The sequence below is a fragment of the Schistocerca gregaria genome, chromosome 1, assembly GCF_023897955.1.
Source record: "Schistocerca gregaria isolate iqSchGreg1 chromosome 1, iqSchGreg1.2, whole genome shotgun sequence".
NCBI lineage: Eukaryota > Metazoa > Arthropoda > Insecta > Orthoptera > Acrididae > Schistocerca > Schistocerca gregaria.
Window position 1 is genome coordinate 541366520 of NC_064920.1, and position 23819 is coordinate 541390338.

Below are 23819 nucleotides of genomic sequence, written 5' to 3' on the forward strand. Positions count from 1 at the left end.
GTAATTAGCAAATAAATCAAGCAGTCTGACCTGTACAATGAAGATTCTGTCATATTCAACTAGCACAGAGGCAAGAAAAGTAGTTTACCACAGGTTATTTGAGTTGGTTGTAAGGTATGGCCTTATTTTTTGGGGTAACACACAAAATGATTGTTGTTGTTGTGGTCTTCAGTCCCGAGGCTGGTTTGATGCAGCTCTCCATGCTACTCTATCCACCCAGTACCTACTGCAGCCTACATCCTTCTGAATCTGCTCAGTGTATTCATTTCTTGGTCTCCCTCTACGATTTTTACTCTCCACGCTGCCCTCTAATACTAAATGGGTGATCCCTTGATGCCTCAGAACATGTCCTACCAACCGATCCCTTCTTCTAGTCAAGTTGTGCCACAAACTTCTCTTCTCCCCAATCCTATTCAGTACCTCCTCATTAGTAATGTGATCTACCCCATCTAACCTTCAGCATTCTTCTGTAACACCACACTTCAAAAACTTCTATTCTCTTCTTGTCCAAACTATTTATCATCCATGTTTCACATCAATACATGGCTACACTCCATACAAATACTTTGAGAAATGACTTCCTAACACTTAAACCTATATTCGATGTCAACAAATTTCTCTTCTTCAGAAATGCTTTCCTTGTCATTGTCAGTCTACATTTTATATCCTCTCTACTTCAACCATCATCAGTTATTTTGTTCCCCAAATAGCAAAACTCCTTTACTACTTGAAGTGTCTCATTTCCTAATCTAGTTCCCTCAGCATCATCCGATTTCATTCGACTACATTCCATTATCCTCGTTTTCTTTTGTTCATCTTACATCCTCCCTTCAAGAACTATCCTTTCCTTTCAACTGCTCTTCCAAGTCGTTTGCTGCCTCTGACAGAATTACAATGTCATCGGCAAACCTCAAAGTTTTTATTTCTTCTCCATGGATTTTAATACCTACTCTGAATTTTTCATTTGTTTCCATCACTGCTTGCTCAATATACAGATTGAATAACATCGGGGAAGGGCTACAACCCTGTCTCACTCCCTTTCCAACCACTGCTTCCCTTTCATGTCCCTCGACTCTTATAACTACCATCTGGTTTCTGTACAAATTGTAAATAGCCTTTCTCTCCCAGTATTTTACCCCTGCCACCTTTAGAATTTGAAAGAGAGTATTCCAGTAAACATTGTCAAAAGCTTTCTCTAAGTCTACAAATGCTAGAAATGTAGGTTTGCCTTTCCTTAATCTTTCTTTTAAGATAAGTCGTAAGGTCAGTGTTGCCTCAAGTGTTCCACCATTTCTATGGAATCCAAGCTGACCTTCCCCGAGGTCAGCTTCTACCAGTTTTTCCATGTGTCTGTAAAGAATTCACATTAGTATTTTGCAGCTGTGACTTATTAAACGGATAGTTTGGTAATTTTCACATCTGTCAACACCTGCTTTCTTTGGGATTGGAATTATTATATTCTTCTTGAAGTCTGAGGGTATTTCGCCTGTCTCATACATCTTGCTCACCAGATGGTATAGTTTTGTTAGTACTGGCTCTCCCAAGGCCATCAGTAGTTCTAATGGAATGTTGTCTACTCCCGGGGCCTTGTTTTGACTCAGGTCTTTCAGTGCTCTGTCAAACTCTTCATGCAGTATCGTATCTCCTATTTCATCTTCATCTACATCCTCTTCCATTTCCATAATATTGTCCTCAAGTACATCACCCTTGTATAGACCCTCTATATAGTCCTTCCACATTTCTGCTTTCCCATCTTTGCTTAGAACTGGGTTTCCATCTGAGCTCTTGACATTCATACAAGTGGCTCTCTTTTCTCCAAAGGTCTCTTTAATTTTCCTGTAGGCAGTATCTCTCTTACCCCTAGTGAGATAAGCCTCTACATCCTTACATTTGTCCTCTAGCCATTCCTGCTTAGCCATTTTGTACTTCCTGTCGATCTCATTTTTGGGACATTTGTATTCCTTTTTTCCTGCTTCATTTACTGCATTTTTATATTTTCTCCTTTCATCAATTAAATTTAATATTTCTTTTGTTACCCAAGGATTTCTACTAGCCCTCGTCTTTTCACCTACTTGATCCTCTGCTGCCTTCACTACTTCATCCCTCAGAGGTACCCATTCTTCTTCTACTGTATTTTTTCCCCTATTCCCTTATGCTCTCCCTGAAACTCTGTACAACCTCTGATTTAGTTAGTTTATCCAGGTCCCATGTCCTTAAATTCCCATCTTTTTGCAGTTTCTTCAGTTTTAATCTACAGTTCATAACCAATAGATTGTGGTCAGAGTCCATATCTGCCACTGGAAATTTCTTACAATTTAAAATCTGGTCCTTAAATCTCTGTCTTACCATAATATAATCTGTCTGATACCTTCTAGTATCTCCAGGATTCTTCCATGTACGCAACCTTCTTTTATGATTCTTGAACCAAGTGTTAGCTATGATTAAGTTATGCTCTGTGCAAAATTCTACCAGACGGCTTCCTCTTTCATTTCTTACCCCCAATCTATATTTACCTACTATGTTTCTTTCTCTCCCTTTTCCTACTCTTGAATTCCAGTCACCCATGACTATTAAATTTTCATCTCCCTTCACTACCTGAATAATTTCATTTATCTCATCATACATTTCATCAGTTTTTCATCATCTGCAGAGCTAGTTGGCATATAAACTTGTACTACTGTAGTAGGCATGGGCTTCATGTCTATCTTGGCCACAATAATGCGTTCACTATGCTGTTTGTAATAGCTTACCCACACTCCTATTTTTTTATTCATTATTAAACCAACTCTTGCATTACCCCTATTCGATTTTGTATTTATAACCCTGTATTCACCTGACCAAAAGTCTTGTTCCTCCTGCCACCGAACTTCACTAATTCTCACTATATCTAACTTTAACCTATCCATTTACTTTTTTAAATTGTCTAACCTACCTGCCCGATTAAGGGCTCTGACATTCCACACTCCGATCTGTAGAACACCAGTTTTCTTTCTTCTGATAATGTCATCCTCTTGAGTAGTCCCCACCTGGAGATCCAAATGGGGGACTATTTTTCCTCCGGATATTTTACCCAAGAGGACGCCATCATCATTTAACCATACAGTAAAGCTGCATGCCCTCAAGAAAAATTACAGCTGTAGTTTCTCCTTGCTTTCAGCCGTTCGCAGTACCAGCACAGCAAGGCCGTTTTGATTAGTGTTACAAGGCCAGATCAGTCAGTCATCCAGACTGCTGCCCCTGCAACTACTGAAAAGGCTGCTGCCCCTCTTCAGGAATCACACATTTGTCTGGCCTCTCAACAGATACCCCTCCATTGTGATTGCACCTATGGTATGGCCATTTGTATCGCTGAGGCATGCAAGCCTCCCCACCAACGGCAACTTATTCATAGATAATAATTTTAAACATCAATGTAGCACTAGGAACAAGGGGAATATCATGTTTCCCACTCATGGATTAATGCTGTATGTACAAACCCCAGAACATATGGACATGAAAGTTTACAATATTCTAAAAAATAAACAAATCCACAGCATGTAGCTAGGGTAACTGAAACAAAAGGTACAAAAGTTTTTAGCACAGGAATTCAATAGTTCTTTAGAGGAATTTTGGATTGATAATATGAAAATCTGAACAAGAAAGCAAATGGTTGTTAATTAAACTTACCAGTTCTATCTCAGATAAATGACTGTAATAATTATGTTTTTTATATTAGTACTATTGTTATGTGTTGTTTCTGTGTTCACAAGTCCTCTGTACATTAAATCAATGATTTAACTTTGTATGTCATGAGACAGTAAAAATTCAGATTCTGATTCATTAGGAAACATTTGAGTGAATATTTCCAGTGGTTATGCATCTCTGTGTTCGAAGAGTAGTCAGTGCAGCCGACTGCAATGCTGCAAACATTGGTTTGATTCACTGCTGGGTTAGATACATCTGCTTGGGAATGGGCTATTGTGTTGTACCCATCATCATTTCATCGCCATTGATGCGCAAGTTGCTGAAGTAGTGTCAAATAGAAAGACTTGCAGCAGGTGGCTGAATGGCCCCAGATGGGGCCTCCTGGCCAAAAATGCAATTCCATCATTTTGTTTCATGATTCTCTTGTATAGCACATTTCTTTTATGATCTGAACATAACTAATCAATATGCTTTATTCATTCCCAGATAAATCATTTACTTATACTATACATTTTATATCTAAATCTCTGAAGGTCCTTGCATTGAAAAACAAGATGACAGTGGCTGCTGTAGTATGACATGCAAACCTTGTTTGTAATATTTCTGTGGGAAACAATCCAAAGGTGTACATTGACAACTTTAGGTATGCTAGATGAGTACAGTCTGACAGAAAATAAACATACAACACCTCACAATTAATCTCTAGTTAAGTTGGCATGAACTTATTAATACTCTCTCCAATTAGCTGCTGAAAGTAAATATATTTCCCACTGATGGCCTGTTAATGTTCAGTACTATAAATTTGTATGTTTACAGACCCACTACCATATCATGTAATTCAAAGAGTTGTTCAGCACAATATTTGCTAACTTGTAGGACTTACTTTTCTCTCTCTCTCTCTCTCTCTCTCTCTCTCTCTCTCTCTCTCTCTCTCTCTCTTTTTTTTTTTTCTTAACTCACCTTTTCATTTTACAGTTGGCTATTCAAAGGAATATATTATATTTGTTGTGCCATCTGAAGCAGTAAAATTGAGAAAAATTTGTATTTCATATTATAAGTCAGTAAAAAATTATCTTTTCTTGTTTCAGCTGCCATCAGTAAATTCTATACATCCAAAATTGGATGTAGCTATCTTTTTCCACCCAGGTGCGTTCATGTTTGGAGGTGGTGACTGGTATGGACCACACTACATAATGGACCGCAGTGTAGTGTTGGTGACAGTAAATTACAGACTTAATGTACTTGGCAAGTATGATATAATAATAACAGTAATAATAAAACGTTTTCAAAATACAGAATAATAATTCATATTTAATGAAATGTAAATGAAGTGCCTCTAAAAACAAATCAGCTGAAAGTTTACAGGATTTTGTTCGATAAAACAAGCATCCCTGTTGAGAGGGACAGCTGAAGCAGAAGAGCCATGTAATGATAAGGGCTAATGCGACTGAACTGGCAGATATTCTGAGAGGGGAACAGCCACCACCCACTTGCTTGTATAAACAATGAATGATAGTATGTACCTAAAATGTTCCAAGGGATCCACAAGGGCAAGGTGTATGTGACATAACCATCCTTTTGGTAGTCTGAATTGTCCTAGAGAGGGTTGAGCGTGACAACCAATCTTGCTGTGCTGTCAAGGTGAGCAGATGTGTGTCCAAGGGCAAAAGGTATTTTTTACTCCAGGCCAGATGAAACATTCTGTCATGAGGCATGTGGTAGCCTTAATTCCTGGGTGTGCCAGATCTCAAATGTCCAAAAACCCTCACAAGCGACTTCTAATCAAGCTGCGGGCCTATGGGATATCGTCTCAGTTGTGCAACTGGATTCGTGATTTCCTGTCGGGAAGGTCACAGTGCATAGTAATAGACAGCAAATCATCAAGTAAAACTGAAGTGATATCAGGTGTTCCCCAGGGAAGTGTCCTGGGACCTCTGCTGTTCCTGATCTATATAAATGACCTGGGTGACAATCTAAGCAGTTCTCTTATGTTGTTCACAGATGAAGCTGTAATTTACCGTCTAGTAAGGTCATCCGAAGACCAGTATCAGTTGCAAAGCAATTTAGAAAAGATTGCTGTATGGTGTGGCAGGTGGCAGTTGACGCTAAATAACGAAAAGTGTGAGGTGATCCACATGAGTTCCAAAAGAAATCCGTTGGAATTCGATTACTTGATAAATAGTACAATTCTCAAGGCTGTCAATTCAACTAAGTACCTGGGTGTTAAAATTATGATCAAGTTCAGTTGGAAAGACCACATAGATAATATTGTGGGGAAGGCAAGCCAAAGGTTGGGTTTCATTGGCAGGACACTTAGAAGATGCAACAAGTCCACTAAAGAGACAGCTTACACTACTTTTGTTCGTCCTATGTTAGAATATTGCTGCGCGGTGTGGGATCCTTACCAGGTGGGATTGACGGAGGACATTGAAAGGGTGCAAAAAATGGCAGCTCGTTTTGTATTATCACGTAATAGGGGAGAGAGTGTGGCAGATATGATACGCGAATTGGGATGGAAGTCATTACAGCAAAGACGCTTTTCGTCATGGCGAGATCTTTTTACGAAATTTCAGTCACCAACTTTCTCTTCCGAATGCAAAAATATTTTGTTGAGTCCAACCTACATAGGTAGGAATGATCATCAAAATAAAATACGAGAAATCAGAACTCGAACAGAAAGGTTTAGGTGTTCGTTTTTCCTGCTAGCTGTTAGGGACTGGAATGGTAGAGAGATAGTATGATTGTGGTTCGATGAACCGTCTGCCAAGCACTTAAATGTGAATTGTAGAGTAGTCATGTAGATGTAGATGTAGATATTAGAGGGAGGCCATGACCAAGGAGTGAAGAATGCCTGTAGAGGTATTGCACAGCACTGGACGTGAAGAATCCGGAAGACGTTGGGATTCAACTGCCAATGGAAAGTGGTGCCTTGTTGCAAATTTTGAATGTGCAAATCTTCTGTGCCCAACCACACTAATACATATAAGTCCAAGGTAGAAGATGTGGCATGCTCACATTACATGTAATCTGTGACAACATTATCACCCCCCCCCCCCCCCCTGATGTAGCAGACATTTGTGTTTCATTCACTAATGAAGTCCCTAAGATGTAAACATCAGTAGGGAATATCATTGGCAGAGCTGCAGAGTGCATCTTTGAGCAATTTGTGAGTGGTGTAGATTGTGACTTCCTGTCCTTCAATGTCCTCACAGAAATATCACACAGCCTCATAGATCATGAGACATTTCCCATCAAACCCTGACCAGTTGTATTGGGAAGGGGAGAGTTGCTTTGAGAAAAAATGGAGAGGTTGGTTGTATTGCCAACATGCTTCTGAAGAATGGCACCAGTCAATGATTCACTTGTGTTGGTCATGACAGAGATGCATGCATCAGTAAGTGGATGCCTGAGTGTAATGTCATTCGTAAGGGCACTCTTGAGAGCATCAAATGTGCGGATCATTTTGTTGAACCATTTCACTTTGGACACCTCAGAAGTGTTTTTGTCTGCCAAGGCATCCATCGATGAGACTTGGAGAGAAGCAGCTTGAGGTATATGGGACTGTAAAAAATTTAGCATTCTGAGGAATGATGATGATTGATAAATGCAACACAGTCTGATGTCAGATTGTTTCCCTCAGTGGAGATGGTGTGACCAAGGAAGTTAACACTACTGTGCCACAATCGTGATTTGTTGTGGTCAATCTCCACACCATGGTTGGGGAGGTCTTTAAAGACATGCATTAAGTGTTGCTTGTTCTTCTCGGCAATGGCGGACTAGATGAGAATGTCATCAAGATAGGCATAGCAAGAAGGTATGGAAAAAGGTACAGAGTCAGTAAATCATTGCCACATCCAAGCAGCTTTCTTGAGATCACACAGTATAAAGGAGCATTCAAACAAGCCTAATGGCATAATGATAGCTGTTTATGGTATGTCATCTTTGTATATAGGGATCTGATGTATTGTGTGCTACTTCATACACAATAGTAAGGAGAGTTGGGCTTCAGAGTGGTGAAGCAGCTGTAATGGTACGAAAACTGGACAGGAGCAGAAATGATTAGTGAACATGTAAACACTGGAAATAGAAGTTTTACTTAACTTGTAGCTTTTTACAAGCCTTGCATAGAAAATTTACAAAAGAACACAGTAATAAACTGAAGCTACTACAAGAAGCAAACTGAAGAGTGTCATGCAGAGTGATACTCCCACTACAAATGCACAAGCAAACTGTCAACTTGGTAAATAAGACAGAAGGATGTGACGGAGACTGGGCCGTGCTGCTGCCACCAGCCATCCTATATCGTGGTAGCAGAGGGTACTCATAGTTGGAGCCACTGAAAGTGTGGCTGAGCAGGTGAGTATCATTGGATCCACATGGACCTTTAAGACCACTACCAGCATCTGCTGGAAATGTGCATTTCTGTTACCAACTGTGAGATGCCAGTGAGGGTGGTATCGATCTATGATACTAAATGATGATACATTTAGTCACTGTCAATCACACTAAAAATCCTGTGCCAATGAATGGTTGAGCAAAGTCTTGAATGTGAGGTATAGAGAGTACGAGAGTTGAGCTTGTGATTGTCCATGTATGACGAGCACAATCTTTCTTAGGAACTAGGTGAACGGATGACAATCAGTTGCTATTCAAGGGACACATGATTCCAGCATTCTTTCACATAATGAAGCTTCTTAGAATTTAGCTGTTGGGCCTTATAATGGGCCAGACAGTCTTCTGTAATTGATAACCTATCACAGATACCATTTGTGATTGCAGTTTGAGTATGTGGGGGGACCAAGCATATTTACATGAGATGGAAGTGCCTGATCACACAAAACATTGATAGTTTGTGTGTCTCTGACCTGAGTTGTATGAAGCATGGTTGGGAGAGAGGAAGTGGTGGGCATGGAAACATGAAACAGCATTGAAACAATGATGTCGTTGACCATGTGAAGGGCATCTGTCATGTTGGCTCACAGATTGAACACCATCTGATGTAGGATGTTGTTGAAACAGAGGATGTCAATCTCATAGCACTGAGTCGCAAGCTCAGCTAGTGAGTTGACAAGGTTAGCTGTCTAACAGGAGCATTCAGAGGTAGTACAAAGAAGAGGATTGTACTGAACCAAATGCAGGTTGGGAGAGAGAGACCAAAATGTTTATGGAATTTGATCTCAAGGACACGGCTTTCCACATTAGTGGAATGGAAGAACTAAAGGAATTGAAGCTCCTACCTAACTAGAGCTGGAGGTCAGCATCATTATGGACAGTAATGTCAAAGTTTTTGGCAGCATGAAGAACTAACATCATAGGGAGAAGTCTCAAGGGAGTGCAGGAGGAGGAATGACACTGGAATCTGCTCCAGTGTCAACCAGAAATGTGAGGTTGCTGGTGGAGTGTGTGACATTGAGTCTGCCACTGTCAGAAGCTGCCACATGGTACCAGCACATGGCATTTGCAGGATCCAGAGTGGACTGTTATGTGTGCCTTCAGACAAGCTGCATTCCAGGTCAGCCAGGAGGATGGAGGGGGGAGCACGAGGTGCCAGCAGCAATCCACCAGGTAGCAAAGAGGTAGCTTGTTGAGCTGCAGCCAGGTACAGAGGTGACGGCCAGGAAGCAGGAGAGCTGTTACTAACTTTGGAGCAAAGGCAATGAGCCAGCCATAGGGAAAATCTGTTGGTGGTGGATGATACTATATACATGAGCTACCAGTTGCAGGGTAGCTGGAAGTTTGATAAGCCACAGTGCCCACAAGGTAACATCAGGCATGTTGTCCAAACGGACATGCACTCAAATGTTCTTCCACAGCTGTGGAGGTGTTATGTCTCCAAGCTGTACCTTATGGATGATGTGATCTATCACCTCTGCAGAAGGTGCAAGAGGCATTCAGTAAGAAGAATCCAATGTGACGTGTTTAGGTTGCATAGATGGGTTAAGAAGCAAATAACTAATAACATCTCTATGATCACGGAGATGGCTGATAAGTCGAGTAAAATAAACATCTTCATTAATTATTCCATGCATGTCCAAGAAGTTGTCCACCAAGGCAAACCATGTTTTTGGGTTTGACATTTAGACTGAAATATCAGTGTAAAAATGAAAGAATAGCTGTAATTTCTACTGAGAAACAAGAATTTCATTATCATCTTTATTAGTTGCGATTTGTTCAGTTACTTATTTATTCCCATATCACATGACTATGAAGAGAGTATAATGATCTACATCTGTCAAAACTTTGAAAAAAAATAGGAAAAACTTTGCTCTAAAATATATCTCATTGTCTTAACCTACAGGAAAAAACATTTGTGTACTTTCACTCCCAAGTTACTTTACACAATAAATGCCTTTGGACAATTCAGTGATAAACAGATCTCCTATATAGATATCTTCAAGTATCTTCAAATTCTTAAACTTACATGTCATTATGTTTTTTTCTTCAATGTTCTTCATGACAAACAATATCCGTTCCAGTCTACATAATCTCAATTAGTATATACTCCATATGGATTTGGGGTAGAAACTGGAGTTTTTTCATATTGCAATAAGAGATGTTAGTTAGTTATTCACAGATTTAAGTCTGAAACAGGGAATCTCTATATGTTTTCACTAATAATAATAGTTTTTGTTGTTCACTATGGCAATAGTGTGGCTTCAGTTGCCTGAGACTGCAAACTTGTGTGCAAGTTGCATTTGCATGAGTGTGTGTGTGCTTGTGTGTATGAGTGTCTATTGTTAATGGCTGAAAGCTGTAATTGTGTGAATCTTTTGGTTTGCCTGTTGTGACTCAGCATCTCTGCTCTATGGTGAGTAGCAACTTTCCTTCTCTAATATTGTTACATTCCATCCTGGATTTTCCATTGTTTGAAATAGTCAATTATTTTTAAATATATTCCACAGTACGTATGTTAACTTGTTACTTTTTCTGAAGTTTCTTCTTCATACTAGTTTCTAAAAACTATGATGTGATGTGTTAATGGAGGCATAATTTTCTTTAACAGGGTTTTTAAGTACTTTAGATGAGGTGCTTCCTGGCAACAATGGGTTGAAAGATCAGGTACTGGCATTGAAGTGGGTTAAGAAGAATATAGCAGCATTTGGAGGAAATCCTGACAGTGTAACAATTGCAGGGGCATCAGCAGGTGCATCAAGTGTGCAATATCATTTCCTGTCACCACTTTCAAAAGGTAACAAGGACAAAAATTATTTTTATTTTACTCTCACTTAAAGTAAAATTTACATATTCCATGGATCATAATTGCTATCTTTCTTTCTATGGTGATGTGGTACAATTTATTTAGATTACTGTTGTAATACACATTCTTAGCAAGAAACATAGCAACATGGTGATCATTTCCATTTATTTTAAACTACAGCACATTTTTAACACAGTTATCTATAATTCTTGCTCTCTCTCCCTTGCCCCCCCCCCCCCCCCCCCACCCCCATACACACACATTACAGTTTTAAACATTCACAAATGCTTCTGTGGTGTAGAAGGAGTTTTCAAGTAGATATGATTTGAGTTTGAAGTCAATTTTTTTTGTCTACAAGAAAGATTTGTGTAACTTAATACCTCACTCTAAGACAGCGATGAACTGTTTAAGTTATTTGTCTTTTTACTATTACATAATGAATGCTAATATATTGGTCTACTACATGGTATGACTTCATATGTGCAGTCTGTTTACATACAACAATATTATTCACTGATACGGTTTTGTGTTCCATGAAAGCAATCTGAGATTCCATAAAGCCACAGTAATAAAAAACAGTTTCATAGCAGTTATGGTAATTATTATTACATCTTTCATACAAACCACTGATAAGCATACTGCTTATGCTCACACTTAGCTTGGATGGTGTGCCTTTTCTTTCTACTGGTAGAGTGGAGAGTGAGGTCACATTGGAGGTATAATCTGTGAAGTAGATTCATACAGTATGGTCAATGTGCAGCTCCGATGTGTAATGAAGTTGTGATTTTTCTGTGAAGGTTGAGGCTTGATGATGTTTCATATGCCTAACAATATCAGCAATGAAAAGAGATTTCACAAATTATTATGGGTATATAAAATTTTGTTGGATTTTGCTAAGGTCTAAGTCATATGTAGACCCTGACAATGATGATGGAGGAAGTTATTCAGGAGCTTCAGATTTTATCTGAATTTGACATGACAAGTTGACCAAGAACTTGTTATCCACTACACCAGCTGTTTATTCCTTTGTCAAGATTTATAATTTCATAACCCAGGTGACTTTGCTTTGAGATGCACATTAAATGTACTTAACATTTTGAATCAGTATTACTATGATCATGATTTTAATTAACTTTCTCCTCTTTTGATAGCATTACTGGAATTACCACATATAACTTATTTGACTAATTTTGTATATTTATTATGGTTTTTAACACTCAGGTTTTGACACCCAGTCACAAGGACCAAAATAACAACTAGTATTCATATTAATCTAATACACATAACTTTTTCTAAATCAATGTCTTTTTATGAAAATCACTACTGTGCATTTTCAACTTCTAGCAGCGTAATGAATTGTCCATTAAAGTTCAGTCATGCAGCCATGCAAATAAAATTTCCTCCACTGATATTTTGGTTGCGTATCATCTGGCCATCTTCAGAGTGAGTCACAAGACTGGCAACAAGATGCCAAGTGCAGCCTAATTTGCTCCACCACAGAGGTACTGCGCATGCGGGTCACAGATGCTAGTCAGCGGCAGAGAAATACATTTACACATGCACAGCCTGTGGTGAAGGCATACAGACATTCAATTCACTTATTGATGTATGATCAGTGGCGGTAACACCATGACAACTTCTATGCAGTTTACAAGTCTACAAGGAAAAGATATGATCAGTGGCGGTAACACCATGACGACTTCTCTGCAGTTTACAAGTCTACAAGGAAAAGATATGTGGTCTACTTAGTTCTTGTGCATACTGGAAGATTAACAAAGATCCTACTATCAGGCTGACAATAAGGACTGCTGCCTTGCTGAACACTACATCACTACCAAAGGAAGTCATAAGAAGTTTAAAAGTACAAGGTAGCATATTAGGACCAATACTATTCCTGATATACATCAATGACTTTCCCAGTAGTGTTACTCATGGTGAGAAAATTCTCTTCGCTGATGACAACAATATTATAGTCACTGAGAGAACAAGAGAACTCCTTACCGAGAAAGCAAATGAAACTCTCAAGGAAGTTTACGATTGGTCAATAAGCAACAAATTGACATTAAACATAAAGAAAACTAATGCCATGAACTTCAGTTTGAAGAGGAAAAATGACAATGTTAAATTAAATGTAGATGGCACCTCTATAGACTGTGTAACAAATGCAAAATTTCTAGGAATGAATATTGACTCTCAGCTGAAGTGGTGCGAACACACAAAGGTACTTGCAAACAGAATGTCATCAGCATGTTATGCCCTTAGAATTCTATCATCTGTGTGTAACATGCAGTGTCTTTTAGTTACATATTATTCATATGTACACTCAATTCTTAGCTATGGCATTCTTTTTTGGGGAACAAATCCACAAAATATGAACACAATTTTCAAACTCCAGAAAAGAGCCATAAGAATAATAACCAGAAATAGTAGTCGAGCTCATTGTAAAGATCTGTTCAAAACACTGGGAATTTTAACTGCTCCATGTGAACACATTTACCAGTCAGTTGTACACATCAAAAGTAACATTGGCAATTACTGCACAAACAGCTCTGTCCATGACCATGCAACAAGAGATAGACTCAACTTACATTTACCAAGAAAAAATAAACATAAAACTCAAAACAGCATTTTCTACCAAGGAATAAAACTGTACAATAAATTACCAAAAGAGATTAAAGAAATTTCAAAAATACACTTATTTAAGAAGGCAGCTAAAAAGTACCTGTTATGCAATACATTTTATACATTGAAGGATTACTTAGATAAAGCAGAGTAGGGGTTTGATAAAAAAATGTTATACAAACAAATAATAATAATAATGATGATTATAAAACATCCAATATTCCACATAACACCTTCACTTTATTATTTTTCTTCTTTTTTCCTTTCTAGAGACACTCTCCCCTCAAGCTATGCATAGCACAATACTAACACCTCTTCCTCTTTCTGAGCTCAACATCTCACTCATTATGAAGGGATGCTGACTCAGTTTTTCAGGATAGCAAATGGGAACACACCTGTGTGTGTGTGTGTGTGTTTGTGTGTGTGTGTGTGTGTGTGTGTGTGTGTGTGTGTGTGTGTGTGTGTGTGTGTGTGTATGTAGTGAGTGAAGTGTTATGAAACAATGTGTGTATAGTGTGTGCAGTGACTGATAGTGAAATATGAGTGAATAGTGTGGCATTACATTATTTAATGAGTTATTTGTAAATAAATTATTGTATACCAGGAGTAAAATCTAATGATTGTCTCTAACTAGAAGTCTGTAAATATATGTGTATACGAATTAGCTTATTGTAAATTGATCTAAGCTTGTAAATACTTTGACATGTCCTATATCCTTGTAAAAAGAGATCTACGGATGAATAAAACTACTACTACTACTACTACTACTACTACTACTACAAGGTGCAGTACCACCGAGATTTTATGGTCTTCCTAAAGTACACAAGATGGGTAAGGCTGAGTGTCTGGAGGACTTGTCTATGAGGCCTATAATGAGCACTACTGGTTCACCAATGTATTTTCCTGCCAAATACTTAGCTTCCTTATTAAAGCCATTGGTAGAAAAATGTAGTCACCACATTTGTAATTCTATGGATTTTATTCCGAGACTTAGCAATTTTGGGCTAAATAGTATGGATGTGCTTGTTAGTTTGGACATGGTATCAGTATACACCAAGATACCTTTAAAGGACTCTTTATCTCTTATCGGCCAACATTTTGATAAGAACATTATAGCCTTATTTAAACATGTGCTTTTATAATCTTATTTTCAGTTGAATGGTGAATTTTATGAGCAAATTGATGGTGTTGCCATGGGAAGTCCCCTCTCCCCTCTGGTAGCAAATTTATTCATGAAAGACTGAGGACAAGGCACTGGACTCAGAAAGTTTTAAACCAACGGTCATCTGGAGGTACGTGGATGACATATTCGTGGTATGGTCCCCTTGGGATGGATGAATTACATCGATCTCTTGAGCATTTGAATTCCATCCATGCTAGCACTAAATTTATTATGGAAATAGAAAAAGTCAGCTGCCTCCCTTTTTTGGATATTGTTGTTCACCATAAAGGTGATGGAACATTAGAACATGCCGTATATCGGAAATCAACACACACAAACCTATATCTTCGTGCTGCCATCACCCTTCACAGACCAGAGGTGTCCTTAAGACCTTAGTGCATTGGGTGCACTGTGTATCTGATAAAGACAATTTGCAAGAGGAGCTCACATACCTCAAGAGCATTCTTAAATGGAATGGATTTTCTGCACAACAAATTCGTAGAGCATTCGATGCAAAACCTAAAATGCAGGTATGTAATGGGGAAGAAGATAGTAATTCCTTCAGATCAAGAGTGTTTTTGCCCTATGTGGGTGCTCTTTCCTCAAAGAAAGGCTGTATTCTTGAGAAACATTATGTTAAGGTGATCTTCCGACCCCCCATGAAGGATGCAGCTTTACTCAGCTCTGTGAAGGACGATTTATAGCTTTGTAAAGCTGGTATGTATCAGATTCCTTGCAGAAATCATGAGAAGTCGTACATAAGTCAAACAACATGCACCGTTCATGAGAGGTGTGTGGAGCATCAAAAATACACACGCTTATTACAGCCAGAGAAGTCAGCTGTGGCCAAACATTGCCTTGATACAGGGCATTCCATGAATTACAGTGATGTGAACATTTTAACATGCACTTCTTCTATTTGGGAATCTGTCTTCAAGGGAGCTATAGAGATTAGAGTAGCTAATAAGTTAATAAATAGAGGTAATGGTTTTAATTTGGACAAAGCATGGAATCGGACTCTTGGGGTAATTAAACTGCAGAGAAGTCGTCATGGTATCACTGCCACTGATCATACATTGATAAGTGAATCAAAAGTCTGTACGCCTTTGCCACAGGCAGTGCATGTGTAAACAAATTTCTCTGCTGCTGACCAGCATGTGTGAGCCGCATGTGCCGTACCATCGCTGTAGAGCATATAAAGCTGCGCTTGGCATCTTGTCATCAGTCTTGTGACTCACTCTGAGAACAGCTGGATGATACGAGGCCGAAATATCAGTGGTGGAAATTTTATTTGTGCGGCTGCATGCCCAAAATTTAATGGACTATCGCAACAATTGTGTAATGTTAACAATTAAATGTCTTACATATCGTCTGGCTGATTATTTTATTTGTAGAATAGTGAATGTAAATAAAGGAAAAATGACAGAAATATGAGCAAATTGCATAGCACTGATGTAATACTATGAAGGAACATAAGAAATTAAAGATTAACTATGAAAAATGAAATATACAACTGTATTACGATGCTTATTAAACAAGTGTATCATATTGTTCATTAACAATTCTCAGTCTGTTACATTACAATGTCCATTTGATATAACAGCCTCATAGTAGGCTAATGAGATATCTGGCTTAACAAAATGTGTTCATAGGAACAACAAAACACAGAGAAGAACCAATACTCCATTAGTGACTGAATAATGTTGCTGCTTGATGATAGCAGACAGACAGCACAATGTGGACCAATACATGAGACAAAATTGCAAACATCTACCAAGATAATGCACTTGTTGATTCTTAGAAGAGACATCCAGTAGTGTGAGAGGGACAGAGAGAGAAAGCAGTAGGGGAGGGAGGGGGGGGAGGGGGGAGAGGGGAGAGAGAGAGAGAGAGAGAGAGAGAGAGAGAGAGAGAGAGAGAGAGAGAGAGAGAGAGAGAGAGAGAGAGAAAAGTAATTTTCCTCTTTTCTATGTTGGGATTTAGAAGTAAGATATATGAATTAATAAAGAAGACTTATTTTGGTGAAGAGTACATGACAGTTACTGGAATCCTCAGCAAACAAATGTTGTTATGAATCCATCGGAAATATGGTGGTCAACGTCAAGGTAAGTGGCTTGTTGAACTAAAGAGCATTATGTGAAATGGCACTCAGAGAATGTCTTAAGATCTTGAAAGGAAAAATATCAAGAATATATCCTTATTTTGGGAGCCAGATTATGAGAATATCATAAGCGAAACTTTATACAGTTGCTTTTTCACAAAATGAAGAAAACTGTTACAATAGTTGAATCAACAATATTTTATTGCTGATGACTGGTTTTGGTGTTGTATAATTCCATCTTTTGGCATAAACTGTAACTATGGAAACAATATGTCACAATTATGGAGAATCAGTCATTTGACTATGAGGATGTAACATCAGACTGATCACTGGGCATTGCACATATAAAATTTAAGTGTTTCAAAAGGTAATTCCTGACACTGTTTGTCCTGGATTTAACAGTTATGGAATGATTTATGTTGAAATTAATTTATTGCACCTCTTTGGTACATTTTGTTGTTAGTTTCAGCTAAATTGGTGAAACTGTTTGACAAAGAAATTCAACTCTTACCAAAGTGTACCCACTTACACTTTTTGTAACAAATTCACTATACTTGCTTTGGTGCTCTCTATAACTGGTATCTCTTCTCTAAGCCATTGTGACATGCTGAACACAGTCAGTGATGGGAGGATAGCTCCAACAATGTGGCCCACACATTATGTAATGTTCAAATTAATCACTTTTAATGCCACTTTTGAAATATTAAAAGTTTAATGACAGTTAAGGTTTCACCTTCCTTTTTTTTTCTTTTTTTTTTTTTTTTTTTTTTTTTTTTTTTTTGCATGAAGGTAAAGGCATGTTAATACTGCACATGGTTATAACTCTTTTTATTCAACTTAAGTTTACCTAAAGTTGACAAAATGATTAGCAATCATTCATTGCTAACAAAGTATGTCAACGTAACAGTCACAAGATTATTAATCTCTATCTCGTGGCAGAATAATTTCAACAGAATAACACATTTTTTACGTTGAGCAGAAAACATCACAATTAAATATAATTGAACAGTGAAGAAGATTTGCACTAGTGAACACTGTCTCTACTGGAACAAATGCATATTTACAGATTAGTTACACATAGATGATAAGCATTTACTTCCCAACCATCATAAAATGGTGATTCTGGGGAGAGGTATGCTAGTTAAAGACTGACATAACAACATATTATGATTTTCGCAATCCATAATCTTTTGAAAATTGGCTAGGTTAGATTTAGTTACTTTTATTGAAGCATAAGACTTAGTTGTTATTCAGTTTATGAAAAATGTTGACAGTTAGTAAATTATAAAAGTATACAGAACCCTGTTACGTTTTTGCGTTGGGAATGAAGATAATTTTATGTAATGACAAATTGTTCCAAATCTCAATTAGTGAAATAATTCATGAGAGGTATCGTCTGAATCAGAAAAAATGTAACAACAGAAGTACAGTGCTACAAATCAGAATCTTGCAAGCACTGAGGCAAAATAGGTAACTGAAATGATGAGGGCCTGAACTTTCAGTTTCAGTTACTTCATAAGTTAATTGGTTTCAGGTATTTTAAAGTATGTTCTCAGAAAGAGTGAAATGTATGCTTTTTCCTTTCAGCTCAAAAGGGTTTTCCATTGGGTACTATATTAGAATTTACTGTTGGCTACAGCTTTTGATTAAGTGGTTCTCTCATAAAATTAATGGCATTATTGACATCAAGAGGGTCAGCAGAATCAACAGGGCAATGAATTTTAGTGAGACTTTGATTAAATAACACTCTAGCATATAGCTGCACATTTTACACATTACGTTTGCAACTGTATTGAAAACAGAATGAAAAATCAGAAAAGAATTTAGTATTCATAAACGTAGAAAATGGAACAGATGGAGGTGTTCAGCATGTTATGCCTCATGATGTGCACAAGGTGCAGAGCTGGTTTCCCCCATATGCATGCATGAAATTATATCGGACTGTGCAGAGTTTCTCTTCTGCCTTCCTGCCACTAGCACTGTGGAAAAATATGTGAACCAGTGACAAAACACAACTTGCTGTAGACACTATGGAAGCAGTGCCAGTGCACAGAGTAAATTATGATTAAAATTATGTTGAATTTTTTCAAATGCTGTTGAAGAATACAGAAATACTGAAGAAAATAAACTGCACTGATACATACAGTTGATCTATTCGTATTCCTTCAGCTTAGAAGATACTAATAAAGAATACATTAATGTACTTTTGTAACACATTAAACTGATATTTTGTATTTACTACATTTAATTAAGTTTTTTGTTATTATTTTCTTTTTTAAATATCATAATTTGTAATGTGTTTGAATATTTGGGTCAAAAACATATGGTCACCACACCATAACTGTTTACTTGGGGGTTGCAGCTGCAGTGAGAAATTTTTTGTCAGCTACACATTTCTGTTTTATTTGTTATTTCATGTATATGAATCATTGTGTGTACACTTCAATCTATCTACAAGAATTATGTGCTTTGCATAGGTTTGTTTGTCAGAGGCATATCAACAAGTGGCACAACATTGTGCGCTTGGGCAAATGCAGAGGGAATGAGAGAAAAAGCATTCCGACTTGGAGCAGCAGTAGGTTGTGATACTGATTCATCTACTATGCTTATTAGATGCCTAAGGAATCGACCTGCAGGTCAACTGGTTGAGAAGGTGCTCCTATTTCAGGTGCAGTAGTTGTTTGGCCATTATATTACATTTGATTAAATATTGAGTTCTGCAGATTTCTTCTTTTAATCACAGTTCAAAATATAAATTATATAATATAGGCAAATTCTCATTTTTGTGGTAGATATGAATGTTATTCAAGTTATAGCAATATTATGAAAAGGAAAGTTGTTACTTACCATATAGTGGAGACTCTGAGTCACAGACAGGCACAACAAAAAGACTGTCACAGAAATAGCTTCCAGTCAGTAAGGCCTTCATCAAAAATAGATCACACATACACACACACACACACACACACACACACACACACACACACACACACACATGCGCGCGCACGCAAACGCAACCCACTCATTTGACTGCAGTCTCAGGCAATTAAAAACACACTGTGAGCAGCAGCACCAGTGCATGATGAGAGTGGTGACTAAATGGGGGTAAAGAGGAGGCTAGGGTGGGGAGGGGGAGGGAGGGGTATCACAAAATGAGAGAAATAAAAAGACTGGGTGCGATGTGATGGTGAAATGAGGGCTGTATAGTGCTGGAATGGGAACAGGGAAGGCGCTGGATGGGTGAGGACAGAAGGTTGAGGTCAGGAGGGTTACAGTATTGTCAGATGTATTGCAGGGAAAATTTCCACCTGTACAACTCAGAAAAGCTGGTGTTGTTGGGAAGGATCCATATGGTACAGGCTGTGAAGTAGTCACTGAAATGAAGGATGTCATGTTTGGCAGCATGCTCAGCAACAGGATGGTCCACTTGTTTCTTGGCCTCAGTTTGTCAGTGGTCATTCACACAGACAGACAGCTTGTTGGTTGTTATGCCCACATAGAATGCAGCACAGTGATTGCAGCTTAGCTTGTAGATCACATGACTTGTTTCACACGTAGCCCTGCCTTCGATGGGATAGGTGATGTCTGTGACCTGACTGGGTGTATGATGGTTGGAGGATGTGTGTGGCAGGTCTTGCATCAAGGTCTATTACGCGGGTATGAGCTGAGATGTAAGGGATTGGGAGAAAGGGTTGGGTAGGGATGGATGAGTATATTATGTAAATTCTGTGGACGGTGGAATACCACTGTGCGAGGTGTGAGAAGGATGATGGGCAGGAGATTTCCCATTTCAGGCCACGACGAGAGGTAGTTGAAACCCTGGTGGAGAATGTAATTCAGTTGCTCCACTCATGGATGGTACTGAGTTATGAGCGGAATGCTCCTCTGTGGCCGGATGGTGGGACTTTGGGAGGTAATGGGAGTCTGGAAAGATTTGTTTTTGTACAAGGTTGGGAGGATAATTACAGTCTTTGAAGGCTTCAGTGAGACCCTCAGTATATTTAGAGAGGGACAACTTGTCACTGCTGATGCGATGACCATGGGTGGCTATGCTGTATGGAAGGGACTTCTTGGTATGGAACGGGTGGCAGCTGTCGAATTGGAGGTATTGCTGGTGGTTAGTAGGTTTAAAATGGATGGAGGTGCTGATGTACCCATCTTTGAGGTGGAGGTCAACATGAAGGAAGGTGGCTTGTTGAGTGGAGTAGGCCTAGTTAAAGTGAATGGGAGGAGGAGCTGTTGAGGCTCTATAGGAATATGGATAGGGTGTCCTTGCTGTCAATCCAAATCACAAAGATGTCATCAATGAGTCTGAACCAGGTGAGGGGTTTAGGATTCTGTGTGTTTAGGAAATATTTCTCTTAGATGGTGTATAAATAGGTTGGCATAGGATGATGCCATGTGAGTGGCCATAGTCGTACCCACGGTTTGTTTGTAGGTGTTGCCTTCAAAGGAGAAGTAATTGTGGGTGAGGATATAGTTAGTCATTGTAACTAGGAAGGAGGTTGTTGGTTTGGAACCCATCGGACATTGAGAAAGTTAGTGTTCAATAGTGGTAACGCTGTGAGCATTAGGGAAGTTAGTGTAAAGGGAGGTAGCATCAATAGTGACAAGCAGGGCATTGTGTGATAAAGGGACAGGAACTGTGGAGAGTCAATGGAGGAAAAGGTTGGTATCTTTTATATAGGGGGGGGGGGGGGGGGGGGTAAGTTCTGGGCAATAGTTTGAAGGTCTTGGTCTATGAGATCAGAGATTCTCTCAGTGGGGGACACTGTAATGGGCCACAATGGGGCGTCCTGGGTGGTTGCGTTTATGGACTTTAGGAAGCATGTAGAAGGTAGGAGTGCAGTGAGTGGTAAGGATGAGCAGAGAGATGGACTCTGGGGAGAGATTCTGGGATGGGCCTAAGGATTTTAGGAGTGACTGGAGATCCTGCTGGATTTCTAAATTGGGGTGCAATAGTTTGAAGGTCTTGGTCTATGAGATCAGAGATTCTCTCAGTGGGGGACACTGTAATGGGCCACAATGGGGCGTCCTGGGTGATTGCGTTTATGGACTTTAGGAAGCATGTAGAAGGTAGGAGTGCAGTGAGTGGTAAGGATGAGCAGAGAGATGGACTCTGGGGAGAGATTCTGGGATGGGCCTAAGGATTTTAGGAGTGACTGGAGATCCTGCTGGATTTCTAAATTGGGGTCACTGTGGCAAGGTTTGCAGTTGGAAGTATCTGACAGCTGGCAGTGCCCTTCTGTCAGGTAATCATTGTGGTTCAAAACAACAGTGGTGGAGCCTTTTATTAAAGTTATAATTTATGTTTTGTGAATGGTTTTGTACCACTTGTAATCCTTGCATTGTGTAATTTGAGTAGAAAATGATTCCATATTTATTACATCTCTTTGTATTGAGTTTTACATGGAAATATATGTAGAGTGCTGTCTACAATAATGGCACTTAGAGACTTGTGAGATATGGGTCCATACTGGCTGTTTCACAATTCATGTTGCACACTTCTAGAGGTTGTAGAGGGGACTTAGTAAGTCAAGTTTTACTGGGGAACCTCTGTCCAGAAATGGTTCATTTCCATTTTAGAAGGAAGACAAAATGTACAGATTTCATTCCTATTTACTTTGATATTACAACAGCTGTGTGATGTGTTGACCACGAAGTTTGGTGCACACAGTATATCTGTGAGGTAAGTTCTAAACTCTGTCCAACATGAGTGGTGTATGGTTAATCACTTCTGTTGCAGCCATGATCCATGCAACCAGATCTTCCTCCAACTGGACTGGGGTCTTGTAAACAAGACTCCCCATGTGGCCCTACAAGAAAAATTCTAAAGAGGTTAAATCTGGGGATCTTTGCGGCTAAGCATGTGGTCTACCTTGAATGATCCACCTGTACTCGAAGACTATGTTCAGATGATGTCGAGTATGAATTGCAAAAGGTACTGCCATGTCATCATTCTAGAAGCACAATTCATGCCGAATGTCCAATGGGACATCTTCCAAAAACTCCACCAGCACTTGTTGCAGGAATATCAAGTACATGGCACTTTTCAAATGGGGAGGAAGGATGTACAGTCTACTCACATGACCTTTGCAGATACTTGCCCAGACACTAATGCTGAAGGCATGCTGAAGTCTTCATGTACTCATGGGTTTTGGGTTCTCTTGATCCCAAATGATGCTGTTTCAAGTGTTCAAAACATGTTCCTTTTGAAATATGCTTTTTTGGTGAGTAAAATTCACTTTGGAAATCAAGGAAAATCTGCACAACAGAGTAAAAACCAAGTACAGAAATTGACAATTAGCACACAATCCACCAGGAGCATGGTGTGTACCTTCTGAAGGTGATATGAGTGGAACTGCTGTTCATCCAGACATGTCAGACAGATGCGTGAGACACATATGTCATGTGCAGTGCCTCAAATATTCGTCGACAGGTTCTCTTCAACCTGATGAAGTGCTTCCTCTTCCAATACAACAGTGTGCCTCCTTCTTTGAGCACCAGAGTTTGCTTGTGAATTTCCCCCTTTCTCACAGTTGTTATTCTGCTCTGGCAAACATGGAATGGGATAGAGTCATACTGCAAAGTACTTGTAGTGCAGATATTAAGCTCCTCTTCCATTATGGCAAGCTTCACCACAATCTAACAACAAATTGATGTACTCTGTGAATGTGTACTCAGGCATCCTGTTTCTGCAGTACTAATCATCACAATGTCAACTGACACATTACCAGGAAGCTTAAAACAAGGCAGATGAAAATAAAGGACATCACATCATCATACCATTCATGAATGTGAGTAGCCTACCCTAATAGGCACACTGTATATGAAACATCTAGCACACCATTGAGTAGCTCATGTTTTCCTCATAACATGGAAACAAACTGTTTCTGGACATGCATTCTTATGCAAAACTTTATCTACTAAGTTTCCTCTTCAATCTCTAGAAGTGTGTAACATGAACTGTGGAAACACTCATTACATCATGCATCTTTAGTGTAACATGACAGTATAGTGACAAACCACATAAAGTGAATTTTTGTCCTGGA

At 38.9% G+C, this 23819-nt stretch overlaps 1 protein-coding gene across 1 annotated transcript in view; it reads left to right on the forward strand.

Annotated features, from left to right (window-relative positions):
- LOC126281368 (esterase FE4-like) overlaps positions 1-23819 on the forward strand; it is a 134861-nt gene that overhangs the window by 30768 nt on the left and 80274 nt on the right. Inside the window, exons 3-5 of the mRNA XM_049980325.1 lie at positions 4773-4929; positions 10688-10873; positions 19245-19435. Of these exons, the coding sequence (XP_049836282.1) occupies positions 4773-4929; positions 10688-10873; positions 19245-19435 (534 nt within the window). The remainder of the gene's footprint in view (positions 1-4772; positions 4930-10687; positions 10874-19244; positions 19436-23819) is intronic.